Source organism: Chelmon rostratus, chromosome 22 (genome assembly GCF_017976325.1).
Source record: "Chelmon rostratus isolate fCheRos1 chromosome 22, fCheRos1.pri, whole genome shotgun sequence".
Taxonomy (NCBI): Eukaryota; Metazoa; Chordata; class Actinopteri; order Chaetodontiformes; family Chaetodontidae; genus Chelmon; species Chelmon rostratus.
Genome location: NC_055679.1, coordinates 12,052,551 through 12,075,843, shown reverse-complemented (window position 1 = coordinate 12,075,843; position 23,293 = coordinate 12,052,551). Strand labels below are relative to the sequence as shown.

Below are 23,293 nucleotides of genomic sequence, written 5' to 3'. Positions count from 1 at the left end.
TGTCTTTCTTGTCTTCTCGTATGTGGACAAGACCGTCAAAATGTTGTTGTCGCTCTGGACTTGCCCACACTCCTTTCCAACTTCCGCTTTCGTGTAAGCCTGTATCTTTCTCTCTCTACAAGCACCAGAGTATCTTCTCCCTTCCCCTCATCTTCAGCCCCTTTGTCCCCATGTTCCCATTGTTCTCTCTGCATGCCCCCTGTTCCCATCTTGGCTGAGACTTCCTCCATACATGCCCCCCATGTCTCGGTAATGAACCCACAGCTCTTCATCTCTCCTCCGTCTTCCCCTGTGTGTTGGACATGACAGATGACTGTGGACCTCCAGAGCTTTGCTCCCCAGGGCTCTAGATAAAGGAAGCTCCAACCACAAGATGATCAATCAATCAGTTTACACCGCAGGCGCCTGATCAGCCAATTAATCAATCTCCGAGCCAGCAGATGTTGTTGCTGTCCCTCAGCGAAGGAGCTGGCAGTGGAGTGGTGGAGGTGGTGTCTCCAACAAAGGCTGAGGGGCTTGAAGTGTCTGGGAGTAGAAAGGAAAGTGATTTTTCATGTTTCTACCAGGACTTCAAGCTTTGTGGGCTCACTAGTCCCATTCGTTTTCACTGGAGGATCTTTTCTCTTCTAGTTTCTCTGTTGTTATTTCAATCCTGAGAACATGTTAAAGGACGCATTGTCCTTGTTATCTTTGATAAGCTTATATAGTTTATATACCGTCCTAAAATAAATGAGTATATTTTCGTCTGCAATTTTTTGAGGAGTGCAGGAAGTGAGATGTAAATGTGTGAGTGGGTTGTCACCCCTGTCTCAGCATCATTAAGGCCAGCTGGTTCAGATCAAGCCCTCTGTTGACCCCCATTCACAGTCAATGAGCTACAGACTCCACAAGGACACTTCATTTTAATGTGCCCTTAAACAGCCAGTGGTTAAGATACACGCACAAACATTGAGACACCCACACTAACCACCTACACCTCCTGGCCTTTGGTCCCTGTCTTGGCCCCTCTGTCCCTGTCCGGGGCAGGTCAGCCCTTTGACCCACCAGGTCAATGTGTCATTACTCACTGTGCTAAGAGATTCCCCAGGGAGAGTAATTGTGACTGCAGCCTGTGGCTTTGTTGTCTTTTTCTGCCAGGATCCTCCGTGCTTCAGTCATCTGTCAAAGATCAAGTCAAGTTACCAAAGTTTCCATACAAGAGTGTCTCAAGTAATGACATACCTAGATATGAGTGTCATACAGGGAATGGCAAAACAGGATTTTACATCAGCTGATACTACCTGTAAAATGTTTGTTGGATTCATGCTAAAATCACATGTGCACGAAAAAATAAAAATAAACATAAGATAGTTGAACTGACAAGTAATTAATTCATTGGACAGGTTTGTGGATCTGCCACATTACTACACTGTGATACTGTATGCCAACAGACACCTGGAAAGCAGCACCTGCACACTGCTGTCGTTGTTGGCATTTAAACTGGATTCCTTTCAGATTTTCCACAGCATAAGCAAGTGTCACTGGTCATAGCACACATCCAACGGGGAAAAGGACAAAACAATCTATGGAAAAATAGGCTAAATCTTGCAGCGTTGTGGTCAGACGGTAATTGCTATAGTCAGAGCGTCTTCACCACAGCCAGCTTGTTCTCAATGATTAATGATACCTCTGCTTCGTTACTGTGACCATTCCCAGCTCCACTGACGTAAAGCCTTGTGAAGAGGTGCCCAGAATGCTGCATTATTATGTTGTGACAGAACGGTCATGCTGTTTATTTCACGGTGTACCTGTGGCCCAACTCGCGTAACTGATTTGGAATCAGTCAGCAGCCGTTGTTGCAAGTGAAACTCCCGCGCTTTCTCCCAATGAACTGTCAAACAAACGCCTTCCCATCAGAGAGTCAGCACTGCACTTGAACTTCATCTATCACAGATAAAAGCTGGTACTTGAAGTCAAAGGAATCAAAGCGTCCGATATTTAAAAACGTTACTTTTGAAAATGGCTGGAGACAAATCAGATATCATATAATAGCTTGTTGTTGGTTGCATTGCTTTTTTTAGTGCAAGCTAACTCCACCTTAAGAGGTCAGTATGCTGTTAACAAAGTGCTTGTTGGATCGTTGAACAACGCCTGAATCAACGCAATCAACTGTCTTACCTTGGAAATTGGGGGGGACTGCTACCGACAGGTTTTGTAACTGGTTGAAACTGTCAGTCTCAGTGTAGCAAGCATACCACCTTTATGGTGTCACTGACCAGCTGTATGGAGGTTAAAAAGTAGTTGGAATTTGAACTTCACCCAAGCTGTCTTTTTTCATTCTACCATCCAACTGCTGCAGTCAGATTTTGTATCTGCAAACAAGTGTAGCACCACGAATGCCTCCAAGGACAGTCTGTCCAAATGTACACTCAGTTATCCTCCTCTGTATGATTGGCACAACTCGCCCCTCTCATTGATGGCGGGCGTTTCACACTGCCTTTTCAGTATGGCTGTCCTCAACGGCTCAACTTTTGCCTTCAGACGTATTCTGATGACAAGTTGTATGAGCAAGTTTATTTCAAGTGCATCTGGCCTTTGCAAAACAGCAGAGAGGCAAATGTCTTTATGCAGTCTCAGCTAATTTGGTTTGCCACTTGGTTTAAATGTCACTTACAGCTGTTAAAATGAATTGAACCAAAGGAGAAAACTTCAGGTTCAGGTGACAAAAAGAATAGGAATGGCATAGCCAAAGATGTGGGCAGTGTGGGCAGTTAGTTAAGTAAATCTCATTTATAGGTGATAGACTGCTTAATTTTTGATGGCATGTGTTTCACATATATACAATCAAGCTTTTTTAATATTTATGCAATCCAAGCTGAGCTCAGGCTCAGTGGCTTAACTGAGAAAAGCATTTCAACGTTGAACCCTGTTGCAGTATTGTTAGCAATAAAATGTGACATGTTTCTCAACCATCAGTATGTGTGTGAATAATGTATTTGACAGTGTGTTTGTCCTTTAGTGTTATCAGTCAAGGTTAGGCCCATTAACTGACCACACTACATCGGACACGATTACATCGCCCATAACCCTACCACCTCCCTAGGAGACTAATAGGTAGCCTTGAACCCAAGTGTTATTGCCGCTCAGTAAAACCCCATGATGCTAATTAACCAGCCAAAGTGAATGGGTTCCAATGGAGTTTTACAGCTACTGCTACCAGGAGTTACGTTTTATTAATGCACACTGCTGCCAGTAAGGTCTGTGTTAGGTGATATCATTTTACACTCCATCACTTAGATTTGATCTGCCAGTGATATAGCTTTTAAAGATAGAGTTGCAACGGTTTCAGAGGCAGTTACAGGATGTGCCAAGATTTGTGGGAGGGATGTGTGTCTGCAACTGTTTTGAATGTGTGTGTGAGAGAGAGAGCTTTATGTGTATTCGTTTATGCCTGCAAAAAGAACGAGACTGTGTGTTTTTCATAAAAACCCCGTTTTAAAATATTCTCCCATCTTTAAGCTTGATATGACAGCTCTCCCTACATCTGTCAAAAAAACCAATTCTCCCTCCAACTATCTTGTCATCCATATTCCATCCACACATTGACCCATCTCTCTCCCCCCCTTTCATCTTCGCTACCCCATGAACTTCCCCTCGCTTACCTCCATCCATCTCTAACCTCCCACATGCCACCTACACCTCCGCCGTGCCAATTAACACCAGAGCACGGTCACATTGCGCTGCCCTTTGACCCCCTCCCTGCCTGTCAGAGCACACAGGACCCTAGGCCCGCGGCTTCAGTATTAGTTTGTCACAGGGCCTTGTCGCGCAGGTCTGTGATAGATGGGCCCTGGTGAGCAGGTCTGACCCACCATGCTGCAGCACTCAGTTGGATGGTGTGAGGGAGCATTGATTATGATGCTATTCGTGACAGGGGTGAATCAGGGCTGAGCTGATGGTGGCAGGGGAAGACAAAAGAGACCAAGGTTATGGATGAGGTGCTGTTAGTTAATGTGATGAGATTTGATTTGTGCTCTATCGATCATGGCAGCATTTTCATCTAGCATGATATATAAGCACGTAGTGGGCATACAGTGTAACCACGAGTCACCTCTTTGTTACAGTGCAGAGGTCTCCATCAGGTGTGAAATGAAAAATGTTATATGTACAGAATTGCTAATAGCCATTATCAGATTTTTTTTTTAAGCAATGAGAAATTGTCTTTAAAGAATAAATATATTGTTGTGCGTAGCCTAAAACAAGTATTCTAAACCATGAACCATGTCATAAATTGAATTCTATCATAAGATTGTTTACATCAGTGGTTCTCCTCCATCAGTGCGAGTCCTGACCCCCCCAACCTGGGGGTCAGGACTCCCTGAAGGGGTTGCAATATATACCATGAGTCGTAACAAGATGATGAATGGGAATGGGAGATCATCAAAAACCTATTTTTTATTTACAAAATTGTGATTTTTTTTTTTGCTGGTTTTCAGTCTCTAACACAGTGATATATTTCTTCTTGTTAAACACTAGTTATATACCCTTTCAGGCCTCTAAAATGTATTCAAATTAAACAAATTAAGAAAGGAAAATGATTTGGTTAAACTGCTCATAACCCACAGAGGACTTGTGACAAGGGGCTGTAGGTTGACATGTTAGGGGGACTCAAGCCAAAAAGGGAGGGAAGCATGACAGCTCAACGTCAGCTGTATTATCCTCTATAAATGTGTTTATTAGAACAGGGAGTCCCATATGTAGCCCCACAGTATAAACACATAATCACACATGCAGTTGCCGTAAACCTGCTGAACGTTGCAGACAGGAGTTATTTTTATTTCGGTCCTTGGAAAAGGCAAAAGTGAACAAAGAGAACACTTTAAACAAAGAAGCAGGTGTGAGTGCATGGGAGCAAATCAGTGCGAGAACAGGAGGTGGTTGGAGGGGCCTGACGCAGCAAAATCCACCTGTTTTCATCCCTCTTCCATCCTCCTCTGCCATTCTCCTCCCCTCCTCTCCTCCTTTCCTCCTCCGCCCCTCACTCCCAGCTCAAACTGCGGCAGTCGGCTAATTAAAAAACATGGCTGTCCTTAATTATTCAGCGGCTGGCTAATTGATATTCACAGAGGCGTTCACCTCGCCTAAACGAACCGTTTAATCTGACCACCACGGTCTCACTCTCAGCCGCCTGTCACCCTCAGCCATTGTGCTACTTTACTTAATAAGAGAGCAGGGGGAGATGGATGCAGGAGCGGGAATGTAAAACTTTGCTGCTGATGTTAATGTGGTTTCCTGGCCTGCAAATAGCTGTGTGTGGACTCTGTCTGCGCCCAGCGGGAGGGTGTTGTTGTGAGTGTTTGTTTTTTGACTGTGCTACTTTTTTCCCATGTCAAGGGTTGCTGCACAGGGAAATTAGATGGAGTAAGGCTGAATTAGAATTAGCCAAAATGAGTTACATCATCCTCTGGACTTGCAAAGTTTTGAAATTGCTCATAAAAAAAAGTCAAAATAAAAAGTTGTCATCATGAGAGTGATTGACAGCCTCTTCTGCTCAGAGGTTATTGTCTGGGAGAAGTCTGGCTTTCAAAGCTGGAAAGTTATACGAGCTTCAGGTGTCCCCTTTTCTTCTCCATTTAACTTCTTTCTTCCTGTCTGTGCTGTGTGATGATTTTCTCTCTTTAACTTCTTTCTAAAGTCAAAGTGACGCACTTGGCACAGGCTTAAGGTCTAACAGCCAGTCCCCCGTTCTAGACACCTCCAATGATAAATCACCTTTTATTGTCCTCTTCCTGTTTGTCTCTTATCTCTCTGTGCTTTCCGCTCTCAAGTTCTTTTCCATTTTCTTGTCAAATTTTGCCCTTCTTTTCCTCTTCCTCCCCTCACCCTTACCCCAGCTCTCCTCCTCCACCCGTGACCGCCTCTTCATTATGGGAACAAAAGGTGTATGGGCAGTGGTGAAGTCTGTCCCATTGTTTGGCCTTTAGTATGATTAGATTATCTTTAAAGTCTGCTGAATGGGGTTAATCGGTCGGAAGTAATCCTCACATGGTGTGTATGTGTGTGTCTGGGTCCGTGCGTATCGTCAAAGAGGCGGGCCAACCTGCTTGCATGGAAATTGAACACATGCACGGCTGCGTGTTCGCACAGACGTACGCATTGACGTGCACAAAAGGGCAAAAAAAAAGCAAAAATAAAGAAAATCCCTGGGCACACATTTCTGCCACAACCTCTCCTCTTTTAATGACCCCTTTAGTCTCGCCTTCAGCACACATTTATCTCTCCAGCCGCTCTCTGTGGGTACAGCTGCTCCGGCTGGCGTGCGCGCGTGCGTATGTGCTGATGTGTGCGCTTCAGATCAGCGCCTGAGCCGTTGTTTGTGTCTCGCCGTCTGTGTGCATCTTTTGTCTTTCTCTGCAAAGCTAACGTCTTTCCTCGCCACCTATCAGCGTAACATTGAGTTTGGACACGCTTGTGACGGTACGCGACCCCCTGCCAATCCCCCTCCTCTGTGTTTCCCTCCATCCCATCATCCCTCTTCTCTTCCTCTGAGATTGAGCTGTTGGTGGGAGACAGTTTTTTGGCACCTCGGTAATCCGGTCTCTGAAAAACTTTGCCGACCTATCATAGGAGCCCTGATTGCATGCTTGGAATCGATAACGCATTTTAAAGGTCATAATAGTGCTACTTCTAGTGTACTTACAACATACTTTAGAGGGTGTACTTCAGGGTACATTCATCCTGCACTATCATTTAGATTCAACTTGATTCCATCACAAAGTGCTGGCAGCTTTAGCTTTTGTATAACACTGGCTACACAATAGCACTTCAGACTTGAAAGGGGACACAATGGAGACAATTGTCTGACTGCAACAACAAGACTGGTTAATGTTAGGTTGTGTTGAGGACAGCGGCAACTTGGCCATGGTGTTGCCTTACTGAATATGTGATATGGTGCTGATGTGAAGTGGTGCTGTGGCAGGGTTGTTTTTCCTCTATATGTGAATCTAGAGATGACATAGTGTGTGTGTGTGTGTGGCGCATGCAGGCGTTTACTCGCATTGGTAGGTTTCTGTCTTGTGAGCAGTGGGTACGCTCGGAGCATCCCCTTGACTTTGAAACTTCCCCCACTCATCTCATGCGAGAACAGCCCCTCGGTGACACTCGCCGCCACTCCTCATCACAATGCATAGAGCACGCAGCTCCGCCTGCAGTGCATTGAGTCGCCAAACACAGATGGTTATCAGTGTAGCAGAGATTGGATGGGGTAATACAATTTTTTTTCCTCCTCCATACGTTGCATTTTCCTTAAACTCACTCTCTCTCTCTTTCAACATCTTACAGTGCTTAAGGCAAAGGCTTCAAGGCTTCTCTGTGTGGCTGCTGTCCACACGACAACCCTCTGCAGTATGGTGGTGTGTGTGTGTGTGTCTTTGACTCTTAACACATGCAACTGTGCATGTGTGCATACAAAAATTGGTTTATGGTTATATACCACATATATATACAGTTGTGCAGAAGTGGTTTGGTTGCAGAAGCTCAGGTGTACGACAAACCACAGTAATACATAAGACATGCAAGAGGACAGCAGCAACAAAAGGAGGCGATACAGCAAACTTAATTCACCACCTCCTTCAGAAATAGGCTGAGTATTAGAGGAGCCAACAGCTATTGTTGGAAGCAAATAAATTATGCTGGCTCAGCATAGCATGCAGAATCATTTGCAAGTTGTACTTTGTATTTAGTTTTACTGTCAAGAATATCATTATTGCAGAAATACCCTAAAATATTGTCATATTACTTTAGAGTAGCCCACTCTTATTATACATGGTAAATGGGCTGAATTTGGGGGTCAGTATCAAACCCCATGTGGACTAGAGGAGCCTGGGATCAAACTTCCGAGCTTCTGATTGGTGGATGACCCAATCTACCTCACTGAGCCACAGCCACCCCATGTATCGTGCGTGTATGCACTGGTGTGTGTATGCCGGTGAGAGAGGAGATTGAGAGGATGCAGTGTGAGGTGTTCAAGCAGAACAGTATGGTAGCCAGTCACCCCCAGCCTCTGAATACTAAACCTTTCCAAATGTCACTTTGAAGAAGCTCATGGATAAATCAGTGCCTCTTTACACTCTTTTTTTCTCCCTCTTGTTTTCTTTCAATGCTCCCTGTATTCAGGAAATAGGACGGAAGGTAAGTTTAGAGGTATTTACCTTCTGTTGGATTCTGCAGTTCTCTCTCACTGTTTCTGCATGATAGAGTCAAGGTTTTCTTTTCCCTTTCAGCTTCTTTGACGTGTTACATTTTTTCTTTGCACCAGATATTTCAGCTGCTCCAACTTTGGTTGATTTTTAAAGCCCTCTTGCTTCAAATGCATTAAAATTAAATGATGAGATGACAATTTCAGCTTGTTTTTGAAGACTTATGAACAGAAGGGAGCAGTGATACAAAATGTTTTTGGTTGGGTCCTAAAGTTTACTGTGGCTTCCAATAGCACAGCTGTATGTCTTGTTTAAAGGTTTTCCAGGCTTTTTATGCACTCTTTTATAGAGAAGCTTACCTAACAAAAAAGTCCAAATGCGACCAATCTATCAATCCTGTTTTATCATCGCTATCATCCATAGCATCAATATACCCTTAGGCTTTGACAAGTCAATGATGATCAGCAATTTCACACAAAACGGGGTTGTCTATTTTAATTTCCATTTGGTTTTTAGTCATAGGCCGTTGATCCCAGTGTGAAGGTTAGCTTTTTCCTCTCTAGGACCTGAGACATCCAGGTCTTATCTGTTCTGTACGTCACCCAGAAAGTCAGTCGTATGTTAAGTGAAGGTCACCGTGGAGGGGAGGACAGTGGAGATTGGTAGGCTGGGTAAATATATAGGCCAGACCATGGTGCTCCTTCGCACTGAGAGCTGATGTTATCCTCTCGGCCTGATAGTGGTTCGACCGAAGATTGAGCGCAGGAGGACAAAGAAGCACGTACAGTGCATGTCAAGGCGTCATCAGTCTCACACACGTGGACACACAGGTGATTTTTCTCCACATTAGGCAAAATGTGCACATGTTCCCCAACACACAAAAACTCGTTTAGTCTTCTCTTGGTGCATGGACAACCTGGCAGGCACAGCACGTACATCATGAAATATTATGCGAAAAAAAAAAAAAGCATTCAGAAAGTGATTCCAGTCTGGTGTATATATGCCAATAAACTGAAGGCCTGTGTCTGTGTAGTGTTATCATGTGTCTCTTTATACACACTGTCTGAGTTCTCATTATAGGCCTCTCTCGTGTGTATGTGTGTATTTGCTGATCAGTTTGTTAAAATTGGCAATTGTCCAGTGAGCACATAAGTTATGTTTTTTCTTCCCTTTTGTGTGTGTGCGTATGCGTGTGTGTTTAGGCCAAGCAGCTGGAGGCCAGAGAAGCCGACCTAAAGAGGCAGGATGTTTTCTACAGAGAGCAGGTGGCCCGGCTGGAGGAGAGGGTAGGAAATCGTTCGCACCACACACCAACCTGAAACCTGAAAAATGCCTGGACATGGACACGCCCCACATTAATGTGCAAACCAACAAACACGACGAGGCTCTGTCTCTCAGTCGCTCCAGAAATAAAGTGATTATATCTGAATCAGCTTATGATAATGGTTTACTATCATGGCGTCCTGATTAATCAGTTTAGCTTTTCTAACCCTTCATTGAGCTCAAATCTCAGCCAGAGATGGAGAAACACACTTAATTGGATATTTTTTTGTATTTTCCTCACATTTCTCAAATGTTAAATCAGAACTCTGTCCCCTGTGATGATCTTAACATTGGGAATGCAGATATCAACACATTTTTAACTGGTAACATACACAGGGCCCAACAAGTGGACTGTACATACTGCATGCAGAGCTATACATACTATACATGTGCATTTACCTGCATGCTTGTGGAAGTTGGTTCATTGCACGCTGCTGTAGATTAACTCGCTTTCGACAAGACTGCTCTAAATTTGTTCTTTTTATTATTACCAAGCAAAACAATGAAGAGAAAACAAGTGTTTTGCTCTCTACACAACTTTAAGAGTCATATGAAAAAAATAAATGATGCAACAAAACCAAACCAAAGCAAAGAGAGTATCCCAAGGTGGAGGATAAAGTATAAACATTCCACTTCCACAACAGAAGAGGAATGTTAAAACTAAATGCTGTATTATTACAGTCACCAAGCAAGGTGACAATTGCTTTATTCAATCACGCACTGCAGCTCTAGTTTTTGCCTGAGGAAGAATTTTCATTAATGTATAATGCATACACATACCAGTGCGCACACAGATTTGTGCGGGCGATTCAGCCAGCATACACAGTGGGCTTGGTCACTACTGGGCTCAGCCAAAGTGCAGTCGCATTTATTCTTTTTCCTCATCCCTCTGCCCCACTGCGTTTGTTATCATCCTTCAACTTAAACTCTGCTTGCTTCCCCCAGTGTGCTGTGCATCGCTCTCATGTTCTCCACCTCTCCGTAATTGTCTGTCTGCTGCTCTTACGCTCTCTGGCTCTTTTTTTAAAATTCACCCTCCGTTCCTCCACCTGAAGGATAAAAGGTTACATCTCATTCATCCCTGTGTGTGTCCTCCTGTCCCTGAAAATGACACTACCCCGACGTTCCTTGTCAAACCAGCGTCCTATGGAGGGGGACAAGGGTCAGCTACCGTGCTTAGCCCACTTCAATTGGCAGCTCCATGCTGGTCCCAGTGAGAGACGCCTTCAAGGCATGGAACCAGGGTCAAATGCCCTGTTAAAGTGTGTTAAAAGGACGCCTTCATGCTGCTCTCAAATCATAAGTGTATCTTAGGAAGGATACAACGCCCTATTTAATGTGCTTAAAATGATGCCTTCATACTGGGAAGGAGTTTTCTTCCCTTTGGAGGGTGCAAAAAGTCAAATGCCCTCTATAGTGCAGGCAAAATGGAAATTTAACACTGTTGTGAAGCCAAATATTCGATGTGGAAGAGGAAGGCACTTAAATTCTTCAAAGAATTATAACTGTTACAAAGTCAGAAAGCTCACATGAATACAAGAAGTGTAAAATATCACATACTCAGTGGGCACGTTGTCTTCAGAAGGACCTCAATGTCAAATAATTTTAACTTTATCTAAACGGCTCAAATGGGTTATCCTGGTGAAAAGATGGTGTCTTGCCTTGTGTATGCTCACCGGTGTGTGTGCACACATTGTTGCAGAAATATATTTAGCTTTTAGCCATTTCCGAATGTTTTTCCAGCTCATTAAAAAGGAGCACACTTGTTGTAATTCACCGTTGAAATAACCATGCTGGTGTTATATTTTTAGTGTGGATTTGTTTGTTCCCATTACACGCAAGATCATTTTCCCTTTGGGTCAATAAAGCTATCAGCTATCAGCTCGCTTTTCCTTACTTCAGTGAGAATGTATTCTTAGCCAAGCCAGTGAGTGTTGAGTAGTAGTGGACTTCTGTCAGTAATTGGAAGTGCATTGGTCTGCACAGTTTTGGCTTGGTTGAGATGTAGGCCTGTTGTTGCACTTGGACCCCACAGATCCAGTCGTATGGCTGAGCTTCTCTCTTCCCAGTCTTCAGCTCATGTCGCATCATTGCATCTTCGGAAAGTGTAGCTCTACTGCATCTCCCCATATAGGAGCTCATGTGAACGCCGGTGGTAGAAGTGATGAGACCCAACTAACACAGGCATTATCGACTTCAGGCTCGGGCCATCCATCAGCCAGGCTGGGCTCTGGTCAATATTCCTTAGCTCAAAGTGTCAACAAATCACCTTCACACCTCAGAAAGAGACAGAAGATTGGATATATATAGATATAGATATAGATATATAGATATAAATATTGAAAGACAGACCACAGATAGACCAAAATCAAGATTTTACTTGAGAACGTATCACAAGAAATTCTGATTAAGTGACATTTGTTAGGAGAGGAGGAGAAGAACAAGAAAAAGACAAAGGAAAGAGTGGTAAAAAGACAAAGTGTCACCGAATGATGAAGAACAGTGAGTATGGCAAAGAAAAGGCTGAATGAAAGCACTACATCATACGTGGAATGTGAGACACAGGAAGGGTCTGTGAAAGTGAACAGCATGCACATTGATTTATGCACAGGAATTAAATGATAAATTAATTGTATTTCACAAGCACTTTGTCCTCATGTGCACACAAACCTCACTATTTCAATTTGCAAATTCTATCAGGATTTATAGCCTGTGGAGAAACAACACAACAGAAGTGGCAACCATGTGTGTTTTTTGAGATGGCGTGTGATCCTGTGTGCAGCCGAGGATCAATGGCGGGCATATTGCATGTTGTCTTACTGTGCAGCAAGCGGCTTGGGACTCCATGGGGGTTGCAGTTTGTTTGGGTTGTGTTAATAACGCTCCTTTTTCTTCTTCTGGCCACAGTGCCCCGTTTGGCACTCAGTCCAGCCTTTCTTCACTTCCTGTTCTCTTCACCCAACGCAAGCCCCGCAGTATACCGAACAAAATCATTTTTGGCATGTTCTGTTCTTGTGTACTCACTGTAACTCCCGCTTGGTTAATAGCGTCCACTCCAGATGAAGGCGCTCAATACAAATAGACAGTGCAGAGAACAAATTTACAGGGACATACAAATACAGACATACGGCTGAACAAAGATAAGCAATCATGAACACAGAGCTTACATACAAGCAATTTTGTGTGGAAAGAGATATAAAGCAGCTGAACAAACATATAGTATCCATATCCAAGTAAAATTGTTACTGTATATTAAGGATTTTGGTCCTTCTCTTGTCTACCATCCACTCAAAGCGCCTTGCAACAGATGCCAGTTTACCCAGTCATTTTGGGTTCAGTATGTTGCCCAAGGACACTTTGGCATACTGACTGCAGGAGCCAGGATCGGATCCCCGACCCTCTGATTAGTGGACAACATCCGGAGCCATAGGCACGCACTGAGAACTTGCAATACTGTTATTCAGTATTGTATTCGGCACCAAGTTTTGATACCTAAGGAGTAACATTCCACATCCATACATTCCACTCTTCATCGTCAGTGAGCCAATAAGCATGCACAATGCTTGTACCAGGATCTGGTGCTCGTGATGGTTGGCTGTCTAACATTCGATGGCTTATAGCCATGCAGAAAAAACACTGTTCCACTCATTGCTGTTCTCTGTTTTTTGACAGTTTTTGTACAGTCCAATACTACACAGATATTCTATCAGTTTCTTCATTTCAGTCCAGTTACCCAGGTTGAGTAATGTGCGTGAGTAAAAACAGTTTCTCCAGCTCCTTCCAGGTCTTTGAACAGCATCCTCCTTTGAAGTAAGTAATTGCACTGAAATATAAAATGTTATTTTCTTTTTGTTAAATTGGATTTTACAAGATTTGCATCAGAAAAAAGCAGAGTTCAGGAAGTAGTATTGAAGTCAAGGTGTCGGTGCCGGTATCGTAAGTGTTTGAACAATGCCCAACTCTAACTGAATGGATAATGAAACAAATTAAACTGTATACAAAAGTGGTTCAAGTGCATCTTTTGATGGAGAGAGTGTTTGTACAGTCAGATCTGACACTTTGCTGCTTTACTTGCTTAAATAAATGTAATTTGAATGAATCTTTGGTTTGTAGACTGTTGGTTGGACAAAATAAGACATTTGAAGATCATCTTGGGTACTAGGAAATTGTCATGGGCATTTTCTTGCATAGACTTAAATAATGAATTATTGGAAAATAATCAGCAGACTCATCGATGAATGAAAAGTGAGTGAAAATCGCTGGCTGCAGTCCTGTTCTGCAAATGCTGTTGCACCACACACCACAACATGCTTGAGCACAGTACGGCGAATTGGTATTGCAGGGTTAGTACACATGATTTGTTTTGAGACATCACATGGCTGATTTACATATTTATGAGAGTGGCGGCGTGTGAAAACAAAGTGTGCGCGCCACGCTCTGTATCAGCGCCCCGTGCTGTGCTTCTTTTTTGGTTGCAAACCCTCCGTTTTACCAGTGAGAGCGCAGTAAATTTGATTTCACACGGAGTACACCGCTAGCTTAATATTATCTCCCATCACGCTCTTCACCCTCCCTCCATCTGCCCTCCGGTCCTGCCTTTACCTCAGGATTCCCCCAGCATCTTCACACACCAGCACCAGCAGAAAGAGGCACCAAAAAAGGGAGAGAGAGAGAATATAAGTCTGATATATATTACACGTCTGTTCCAATCCAACATGGCCATTCATCAGAGGGGCTTCCAGTGACAGGCCATCACCAGGCTCCGAGGCAGCTCAGCCTGCTGCCTCTGCTGCTGCTGCTCATTGGGGCCACAGCTACCAAATAGCCCCTGAAAACAATATCTATATATTTATTACATTTTCACTCAATACCTGCCCTGCTGTAAAACAATCTCATATTTAACAATCAACTTGCCCATGTTTTTTTTTACCTTTTTTTCTAACCATGTCTCTTTCCAGCCCTTCCTCCCTGACACATCTTTCTCGCTATATCTCTCATTTTTCAGCTTTTTTTTTTTGAGTGGTGTTTTTTTTTCTTCATGCCTCAATTTCATTTTTTTTTTGCAGAAGAGATTTTTCTCTTTTTTCTATCTTTCTTTTCGCCTTGTATATCGATGAAATTGGATTTTTCTGCTCTCCCATGGAGGACAATCACTGCAGCAATTGCCATCTCATAGCGAAGTTCTGTGAAAGGAAGAAATACAGGGGAAAGAGCATTAAAAAACAGTAATAGCTTCTATCTCTCTATCTCTGTCTGTGTCTCTGACTTGCTATCTTCATCTCTCCCTGGGTCTGTCATTTCTCCACCCGTCTCCCTCTCAGCCTTTCGCCTCCTGTATTTCTTTCTGGAGAGCGGAGCTAAAATGTTAAGCACATTTTGCTTGTGATGTGTTAAAAGTTTAAATTAAAATCCCCGCTTGTCTTGTTGCTGGGTTCGAGCCGTAAAGATGCTTTAGTGCTTTCTTTCACCATGAAGCGATCAATGTAGCCTCTCTCTGGCTCCGCTAGTTGTATAACTGGAGACACAGTAATCCAGAGTGAAGACATGACAGTGTGCTGCGGTGTTGAATTATTGTGTCTGAGACTGTTTGCTGTTATAGCCGCATGATGGGATTCACAGGGATTTAACGGGAGGTCTTTTCAAGGAATGGTGACTTCACGACAACAGAGCTGCACATTCGTTTATGTTAAAAAAAACAGCAGTGACACTCCGCAGGCTAAAATAATAATCCTGAGATACAACTTTTTCAAATGTCATCTTATAAGGCTCAGTTTAAAAGAGATGCCGGTTCACCCAACACTAAGTTTTTTATGCTTTATTTGATAGGGACTGGGACTGTATACATAGACAAACTGATAAGCAGTTTAGTGTGTTTATAACGGATGCTAATTTGCAACACCCATCCATAGAAGGGCTTAAAACAGTGAGGTAAAAATAAAGAATACCAGAGAAGGCATTTTTAAAAAACATCACATTTAAAGACTAGACATGAGCACGGGTTTGTTGCTGAATTAACCAACATTTGGTTCAGGAAATTTGCGCCTTTCACAAAAAAAGCTTTCTGAGTAGAAGACGTTTTGGCAGAATGGGACTTGAACATGCGCTGGTGGATCTACTAGTTTCTAGGCCATAGTTCTGAGTAGTATTTTATTAGATTGCATCATATGGAAAGGTGTTTCTATTTTTTTGTCCACATGTATAGAAATGGAAATGAGGGTGAAATACATTGCAGTTAGCCATAAAAGTAGCTAGTTTTGCTTTGCCTACATTTTTGATATACACTTAAATCTAGTGGTTTGCAAGAAAACTTACGAGCTACACTACAAAGACTGGAAACAGTCTGAAACTGCTAGGCCATCTTTGTCCAAAGTCTGTGAAGATGCCAGGCAACCAGTGGAGACCCCAGCATGTGGCTGAGCCTGACCTAGAAATATGCCTCCCATAAAACTACAATTTGTCATTTTTACATTCTAATTTTTGCCTTGAATTTGAAGACTGGACAGCTGTGTTTAATCTCCCCAAACAGCCAGTTTACTGACTGTGCAGACATTAGCTGTAAGCTAACTAGCAATGGACATGCCGACCTTGTGCGTGGGAGTGTGTCTGTGTTTGTTCGTGTGAAGCTCAGCCTCTGACTGATCTCAGAACTCACCACAAACTCCTGTTCTTTGTAATTTTCCTCCTCGTCTCTCTCCTTTGTCGTCTCGTCTCTGTGTGTTTGTGAAGTAGATTTATAAAGCCCTGGGATAAGCACAAACTGTTGAGGATGAGTCTTTGTGTCAAGTCGTGCTGCTCTGGGCGAATTCATGTCTGATCACATTGCACTGACTCTGTGCGCAGTCGCTGCCTCTAAAATTGGGTCTGTCTGCACGCATGGTTAGAGGTGAAGGTAGACTTTGGAAGAAAGTCCTTCAAGAGTTCAACATGTTCATGGCGAAGATGGACAGTACTTGTTGTCTGCTGTGCACCCGCACCCTAGGATATGCTCTTGCCCCTTAAGGCAAATCTTAGTCAATGCTTATGCATGATAGGCTCAATAACAGTTTACCAGCCTCATTGCTCTCCTTATGAGCTGGTTGCAGTGAGTCACACAGCAGAAGTCTCATTTACTCTCGCTCTGCAGAACCATAATATTGGCCATGGTGGGGTTTCTCCCCATTTCGGCCCTCCTGCTCAGCGGCAGATAAGAGAAACAAGCCATCAGTACAGGGAGTTATTTGTTTTATTCATTAAATATTGGAGGCTTTTTCTCTAAATTGAGCAGGAGCCTGTGTTGGGATGCAGCTTCTATCTTCTCCATATCACTGCAGTGCATTAGCGGTAATGGCTTAATTTGTCTATGACACCCCCCACCAGCATTTTGTTTGGCTCCAGATGAGCTAAAAACCTAGTGGAAAGCAAATAGAGTAAATAGGATGCAAATGAACAGAGACGCTGTTTTAGAGGTAGATACTTGATTGCGATGGGGTATGCACAGTACCAGGTTTCTGTAGCTACACAGCTCTGTTAGTCCAATTACAAAGAATTGTTAGACAGCAATCAGAAATCGTATTTCTGGGAGACTTAAAACAAGGTTGTGTTTTGCAGCTTTTATTTCAGTCCAGGGAGGAATGTTTTCAACGAAACCAAGCGCAGGTTCTCATCTGTGGGATTACAAAAGGTCAGGGCTACTCTTTAAATCAGTTGGGGCAACAGCTGGAAATCACAATTTGAGACCACTCAGTAATCACACAAATTACACTCCTCTCTGCCTGGTGGTGAGCAAGGGAGTTTTTTTTTTTTCCCCCTCTTGTGCACCACTGTTTCTATCTAGCCAACAGGGTGTGTGTCGACACTTTTGGCAGCATGTCCACACATGTACCCATGCTGTGTGTGTTAGTGCCTTGTTCGTGTAGGTGTCAGGGTGAACACACATGCATTGTTTGTGTGTGTGTGTATTGTAAGTGGTCCTGCAATCACTGTCACGCATGGCCTTTTGTCCTCCCTGGTGGATTAGTGTGCTGATTAGTGCCAGCTCTGCCATTTAGCCAGGTATTATTACCTTACACTTAGTATTCTAGACAGAGACCCAAATCCAGCTCCTTCTGACTCTCCCTTTCTCTTCCAATGGCTCAATCTCGGCACCCAGGAGAAGTCTTATTCTTGCCTCTTTAGCAGCCAAAAAATCTCTTTTAGTCTTTTTATCTGTGAATAAGCTTCTCTTTTTAAATCCTTTTCCTTAGCTCTTGACAGTTTCTTTGTCTACACTGAAAACCACTTGATTCAAGGCCAAGAGGGCATAGATACAGCATGAGCTTACAAGTTAACTCTTAAACTTTGGGCATACTTCTTTACAGTGTTTTACATGCAAACTAATGTCTGCCTGGGGGACAACCGCAGTGGGTTGATAGAGTATTTAGACCCTTTTATTCTTTCCACATTTTGTTGTCACCAGCCAGCACACTGCACAGTAATGACACACCCCTCTGCAAAGACATCCATGAACATGCAAGAAGACTCAGTTGCTCATTGGACATGGGAGCCTACATAGACATCAGTCATTTCCAATCAATTACACTTGACACAAGTGGACTTGAGACATCAAGAATGATTAAAGGAAACAAAATCTATTAAATTTGAATCGTCACAGCAAAGGGTCTAGATGTATGTAATAAGGTAGTTCTTAGTTATATACTATCTATGAAGTATGTACCATAGATGCTATCTACTATATATATGTCTGAAAACTTCTTCTTATGTTCTTATGGGGAGGAGTCTTCACATAAATGTCAAAAAATATTAAATTATGGCCGTAACTCTGCAGAATGTGAGAAAGGAAAGGACTCTGAATCCATTGCAAACGCTCACAGTCAGTGTCCATCCAGCTGAGGAGGACTCAAATCTGTATCAGACCTTTTGTCAGGGATGTCATGTCCCATCTTCGCTTAGCTCTACAACACATGACTATTGATCTTTTCAGCAGCGCAGTTCATTCCTATTGATCTTTTCTGAACTATGATGAATGTCCTCCCTGCCAGGAGGTTAAGTCAGGGCAGATGGGACCAAGAGGCTTACATTTGTCACATTTCTAGTGTATCCAGTGTAATTAATGCAAGATGATATAAGTGTTCCCAGTGAATGTAACAAATTCTAAGCCTAAGGTTATTGTCAGGCCTTGACTAAGACATAGTATTGTTCTGCTATCTTCAATACGTAGATTGAATAGCACTTAGTTTTAGAGTTTTCATTGCTAACCCTTGTTCAGTCTTGGTTGAACCCTCTCCACAACCAATAAGACCTTCCTTAAAATAGATCTAATTAAAAGCCTTTTTCTTCTGAATGTACAATCTTTTTGTGGCCCCTGTGAAGGTCTGCTTATGATTTTATACAACTACAATCAGAGAGATCTTTAACCCAGCACCATAACAAACAGTGCTGGTAGGGTAGCACAGTTAAAGGCTCAAAACCTCAAGGAAATATTTTTATGCTTGTGCGAACTCTACTTTTTTTTTTACTGCGAGTATTAGTGTAAGTATTACTATTACTATATTGAAGCATTGGTAGACATTTCCTAATTTTGCCTCTTGATCAAACCGTATATGACTCTAAATCAAGCCATCCATCACACTTTACAACCTCTCACTATTTGATCATAAATGTGCAGAACAGCCGCTGAGGGCTGACAAAACAAGATTTTCCTCTAGCGGTGTAAGAGCTCGGTTCTATAGCCGTGCTTGAGGAGGCGATTCAGGTAGAGGGGTCCTGCTATGGGTTCATTTGCTATGGGTCACTGGGGGATTATGACCAGCGGTCTGTGTGTTGTTGACTGGTGACCCTCCGACCTTACAGGATTGCTGCCTGTTATTACAGCAGTCGTCTGCGGGAGTATAAGCACAAACGCACACATAAACACACAAATACCCATAATTCACACACTCACACACAGAAGGCACACATGCACAGTGCACAACCATACACACAAAACAAAATAGAAAAGTGCTATGATTTTTTTTTTTTTTTTTTTTTTGTGTCGTTGTAGACTTTATATCTACAAACATGCTCCCTTCTTACAACCTATATACTTTACAGATCACAAAGTTTGCTTCCATGTTGTGGACAATAAGCCCAACTGTAATAGAGCTGTGCCCGTAATATCCCTGTCCATTAAGTTTTAATGGAGTTTGAGTGGTGGTGGATGAGGCCAGGGCTGAGTTGGCTCGGCTGCATTGTACTGGACCATACTGAACTGTTAAGAGGCATCACTTTGCTGAAACATTGCCTTTTGACTGAATAGCTTCACCCTAAAAGATGTGAATAAATTGAATGGACTTTTTTTTTATATATATATAGGAGATTGCAATCACATTTTCATGCATTTGTCTCACTCACTGGGTTTTTTCTCTCTGTCTGTCTGTCTGCAGAGCGCTCAGTTCTACAAGGTCACCACAGAGAACTACCATAAAGCTGCCGACCAAGTGAATGCCAAGTTCAAGTAAGTTCATCAAAGGCTTTAGCTCACATAGCAGCTGTTTTTGAACCTCTTCCTTACAATTAGCTCCCTTTCGTTGTTTGTTTCTTGTTTTGTTTTTTTTTATGTTTTTTTGGTATTTATTTTATGATCTTGGTAGGCTCATGCATGTTATCTAAAATTAGGCATTCACTTAGTTTCTTTATTTCCACAGTAATTAGAATGAAGAAACACTCAGTAGAAAAGATTGGAATTACTGTGCAAGAGAGGAAGGAGACCTGAGGCTTATACAATCCTCCCCTTATTTAAACAAATTAAAAAATGATGCTGTAACTCATCAAAAACACATGCACAAAAAAAACAAAAATAAAGAAAGATTCATTGTAGATTAAAGAAGTCCATGTGGACCAGTGAACACGCTATTGAATTATGCTAGCCACATTCTAACCGACGGCTTTCAATCAGAACCACATTAGCACATCCCATTAGCCGATGTTGATGATGTGGTTCGCTGATAAGCCTGATCGCATGTTGATGATAGCTGACGGGGCTTTTCTTCTGCTCTTGTAGCGCTTTGGTGTTGGATGAGTGTCTTTTATTCTGTGAAACTTTATCTTTAACCAGGCCTCGGTCAGGATTATCCAACAATTTCTAGCAGTTTTATAACACAGGGAGCATTTCCCACATCAAGGAAAAAAATATACGATAATCTCTATGTTTGCTTTCAGATAGTTTTGACTATTTTGCCCCCTCATATATTACAAACTACTAACCACTAGTCCTGTACTTCAAGAAATACTAAGTTTTTTTTGCATCTAGTGCATTCCTGCACCATGAGTGTTTGTGTGATCCTCCCTCTGATAGTGCTACGCTGTGCTCTGAAGACATGTTGCAGCCACACCTTGCATTGAAGAAAATGGTTACTTCATTGAAGCTGTTAACAGAGGAGGTAATATGAAGCATTGGAGCATTCGTGGATGTAGCACATATCCGACACATATATGTAACTCAAGAAGACGCAGAATCTCTCCCCATCCGTGTTCCATCTGTCTTCTTAATAAGAGGCCATTAGGCTCCATAGTAATGTAGGGAAAGTGGATGAGGAGCCTGCAGGAGGTGGGGCAACAATGGGCCCTGGCTCTGAGCTCTCCTCCAGGGAGGCTAAGCTAATTGTGTTAGCTTGTCATTAGCCAGCGCTAACACTGGGATCATTGTCTTCCCCAGAAATGCAGGAAACTGATTAGCCTAGCCCACCAGGGGTTTAGCGCTAGACTCGTGGAAGCCGGAGCTCAGACTACCCAAATCAAATTAAAGAAAAAAAAATCCACCGGAATAACATTAGTGCCAAATGACAGTGCTAACTGCAAGCGAACGGCGGTCTAACGTGCGGGTAGTCACGTGACACAGGCCTTTGCATGAAGAACAGTGATTGGCTGATTAAATTATAGGAGGTGCATTAGCAGGGTTGTGACTGGGTTACAATTGTGGAAAGGTAGAAGAGGGGGAGTACGTGAGTGTATGTGTGTGCATCCGTGTGTGTGCACGCTAATGAAAAGGAGGGAAGGTCTGGTGTTACAAGACAGGGGCAGGGATGCATTGAGGGGATCAGAGCAGAGGGTTAATTGGATTTAACAGGGCGTGCTTGGCCCATCCTTGTTTATGTGTGAGTTCATGCATGATGGTGTATGTTTGTCTGCACTCGTATGTCTGAGCATCTTTTGTGAACATAACGCGCGTGCCTTTCCTCAAAGCTTGCTCTCTCTCTCATGACAGAGACCCTGCAGAGATAAGATGCTATCTGTGGCCTCTGTTGAATAATAAAAGGAAATATTTTTTGTCTCACACAGGCTTTTGATTTTGAAAATGTCCCCCAGAGATGAAAAAAAAAAAACAGGACCTTATCCATACTTGATAGAATTAACATTTGATATGTTAATGTGAGGATGTTATAAAGTGTGGGAGATGACATCTTTCTTATTAGAATGTCTTCATTTCCCCACTCTGGCTCATGTCAGTGCCACTGTAAAGAGAGTGATAGTACTCCAGGGATTGATTAGTGTTAGGGCTGATAGTAGGCTACGGTTCATTATAGCAGCGAAGAAGATGTGTGGGACTATAGTAGGCTGTCTGTCAAGGGTTATAACATCCGTATATGTGCTTGTGCAAGTTTTAATGAGGACTGTTGGGCAATTTGATTTTACAATGCCATGTGCATATGACGTCAGATCAGATGGGAATTTGTCGGATTGCCATCGGATGCAACTATTATTACTTTGTGACATTCAGACCGGGACAAGATAGAAAAATCAAGTCTCGAGAGTGGATGGGACGTGGGAGGAATGTATGTGTCATAGCTAGATGCAGCACCTGTTCTAATGCTCAGTCATAGCCGACATGGGAAATAATAATTACTCTGATTTGAAACAGGATAGGGAATACAAGTGCTTGGTAGCAAAACAACTAACAAAAGTTGACCGTGGGATTTACAGATAGGCTGCAGCAAGTAGCCAGTGTTCTGTTGTGTTCATTGCAGTGGTACAATGGTCTATGTTAAAAAGAAATAAATTAAAGTGTGAGTGATAGGCTCTCAAGGGAGGGAAGTGTGCACATGTGTGTGTGTGTGTTTGTGCAGAATATGAGGTTGTGTATGTGTGTAGCTGTTTGCGTACATGTGCAGTACAGCTGTTCCCTGCTGTTCTGCTGCAGTATTCCCGCCAGAGAATGATGGAGCGCTGTCAGCCGGAATGCTCCGGCATGACTGTGACCTCATTACATCCACAACACACACAAAAAAACACACGCACACATATATGAAGAAGGACATGCATATCTTTCATACTTTCTCACTGCTATGATTTTGTACTCAAAACCAGAAAAATACAAATACAAGAAAAAATAGCAGAGCTTGCTTCAAAAACCTGGTACCGTTAGAAACTTAACATGTAATAGTTATTTGTTTTTCCTCTCAGCATTAAGGACACATGAAAAGTATTGTCCAAAGTGAGTAAGAAAAAATACTGATAGAAGTGTAAAAAAGCCCCTCTACTGTCTGAAATAGTTGCCATGAATCATAAACTGCTCTCAAAGACCTAGATGAAAGACATTTGGTGCACAGTTCTTCCACCAATACATAAATATACGCAACATGTAACAGATAATGTAATAAGACACTACGTTAGACACACGCGCATACACATAGAACCAAAGCTTTTATTCACTTTCCCCGTGACACTCACTGAAGATAAGCGTTCCCAGTCGCCTGTGGAAAGGAGGCCATCTCTGCCTGCGCCTGATTTATATCCTGCCACCTTCACCACTAGTTGTTTATCCACATCTGACGTATTAT

At 42.7% G+C, this 23,293-nt stretch overlaps 1 protein-coding gene across 1 annotated transcript in view; it reads left to right on the top strand.

Annotated features, from left to right (window-relative positions):
• Positions 1-23,293, top strand: part of chchd3a (coiled-coil-helix-coiled-coil-helix domain containing 3a) — a 68,193-nt gene that overhangs the window by 30,595 nt on the left and 14,305 nt on the right. Inside the window, exons 6-7 of the mRNA XM_041964049.1 lie at positions 9,380-9,463; positions 19,901-19,971. Coding sequence (XP_041819983.1) covers positions 9,380-9,463; positions 19,901-19,971 — 155 coding nt within the window. The remainder of the gene's footprint in view (positions 1-9,379; positions 9,464-19,900; positions 19,972-23,293) is intronic.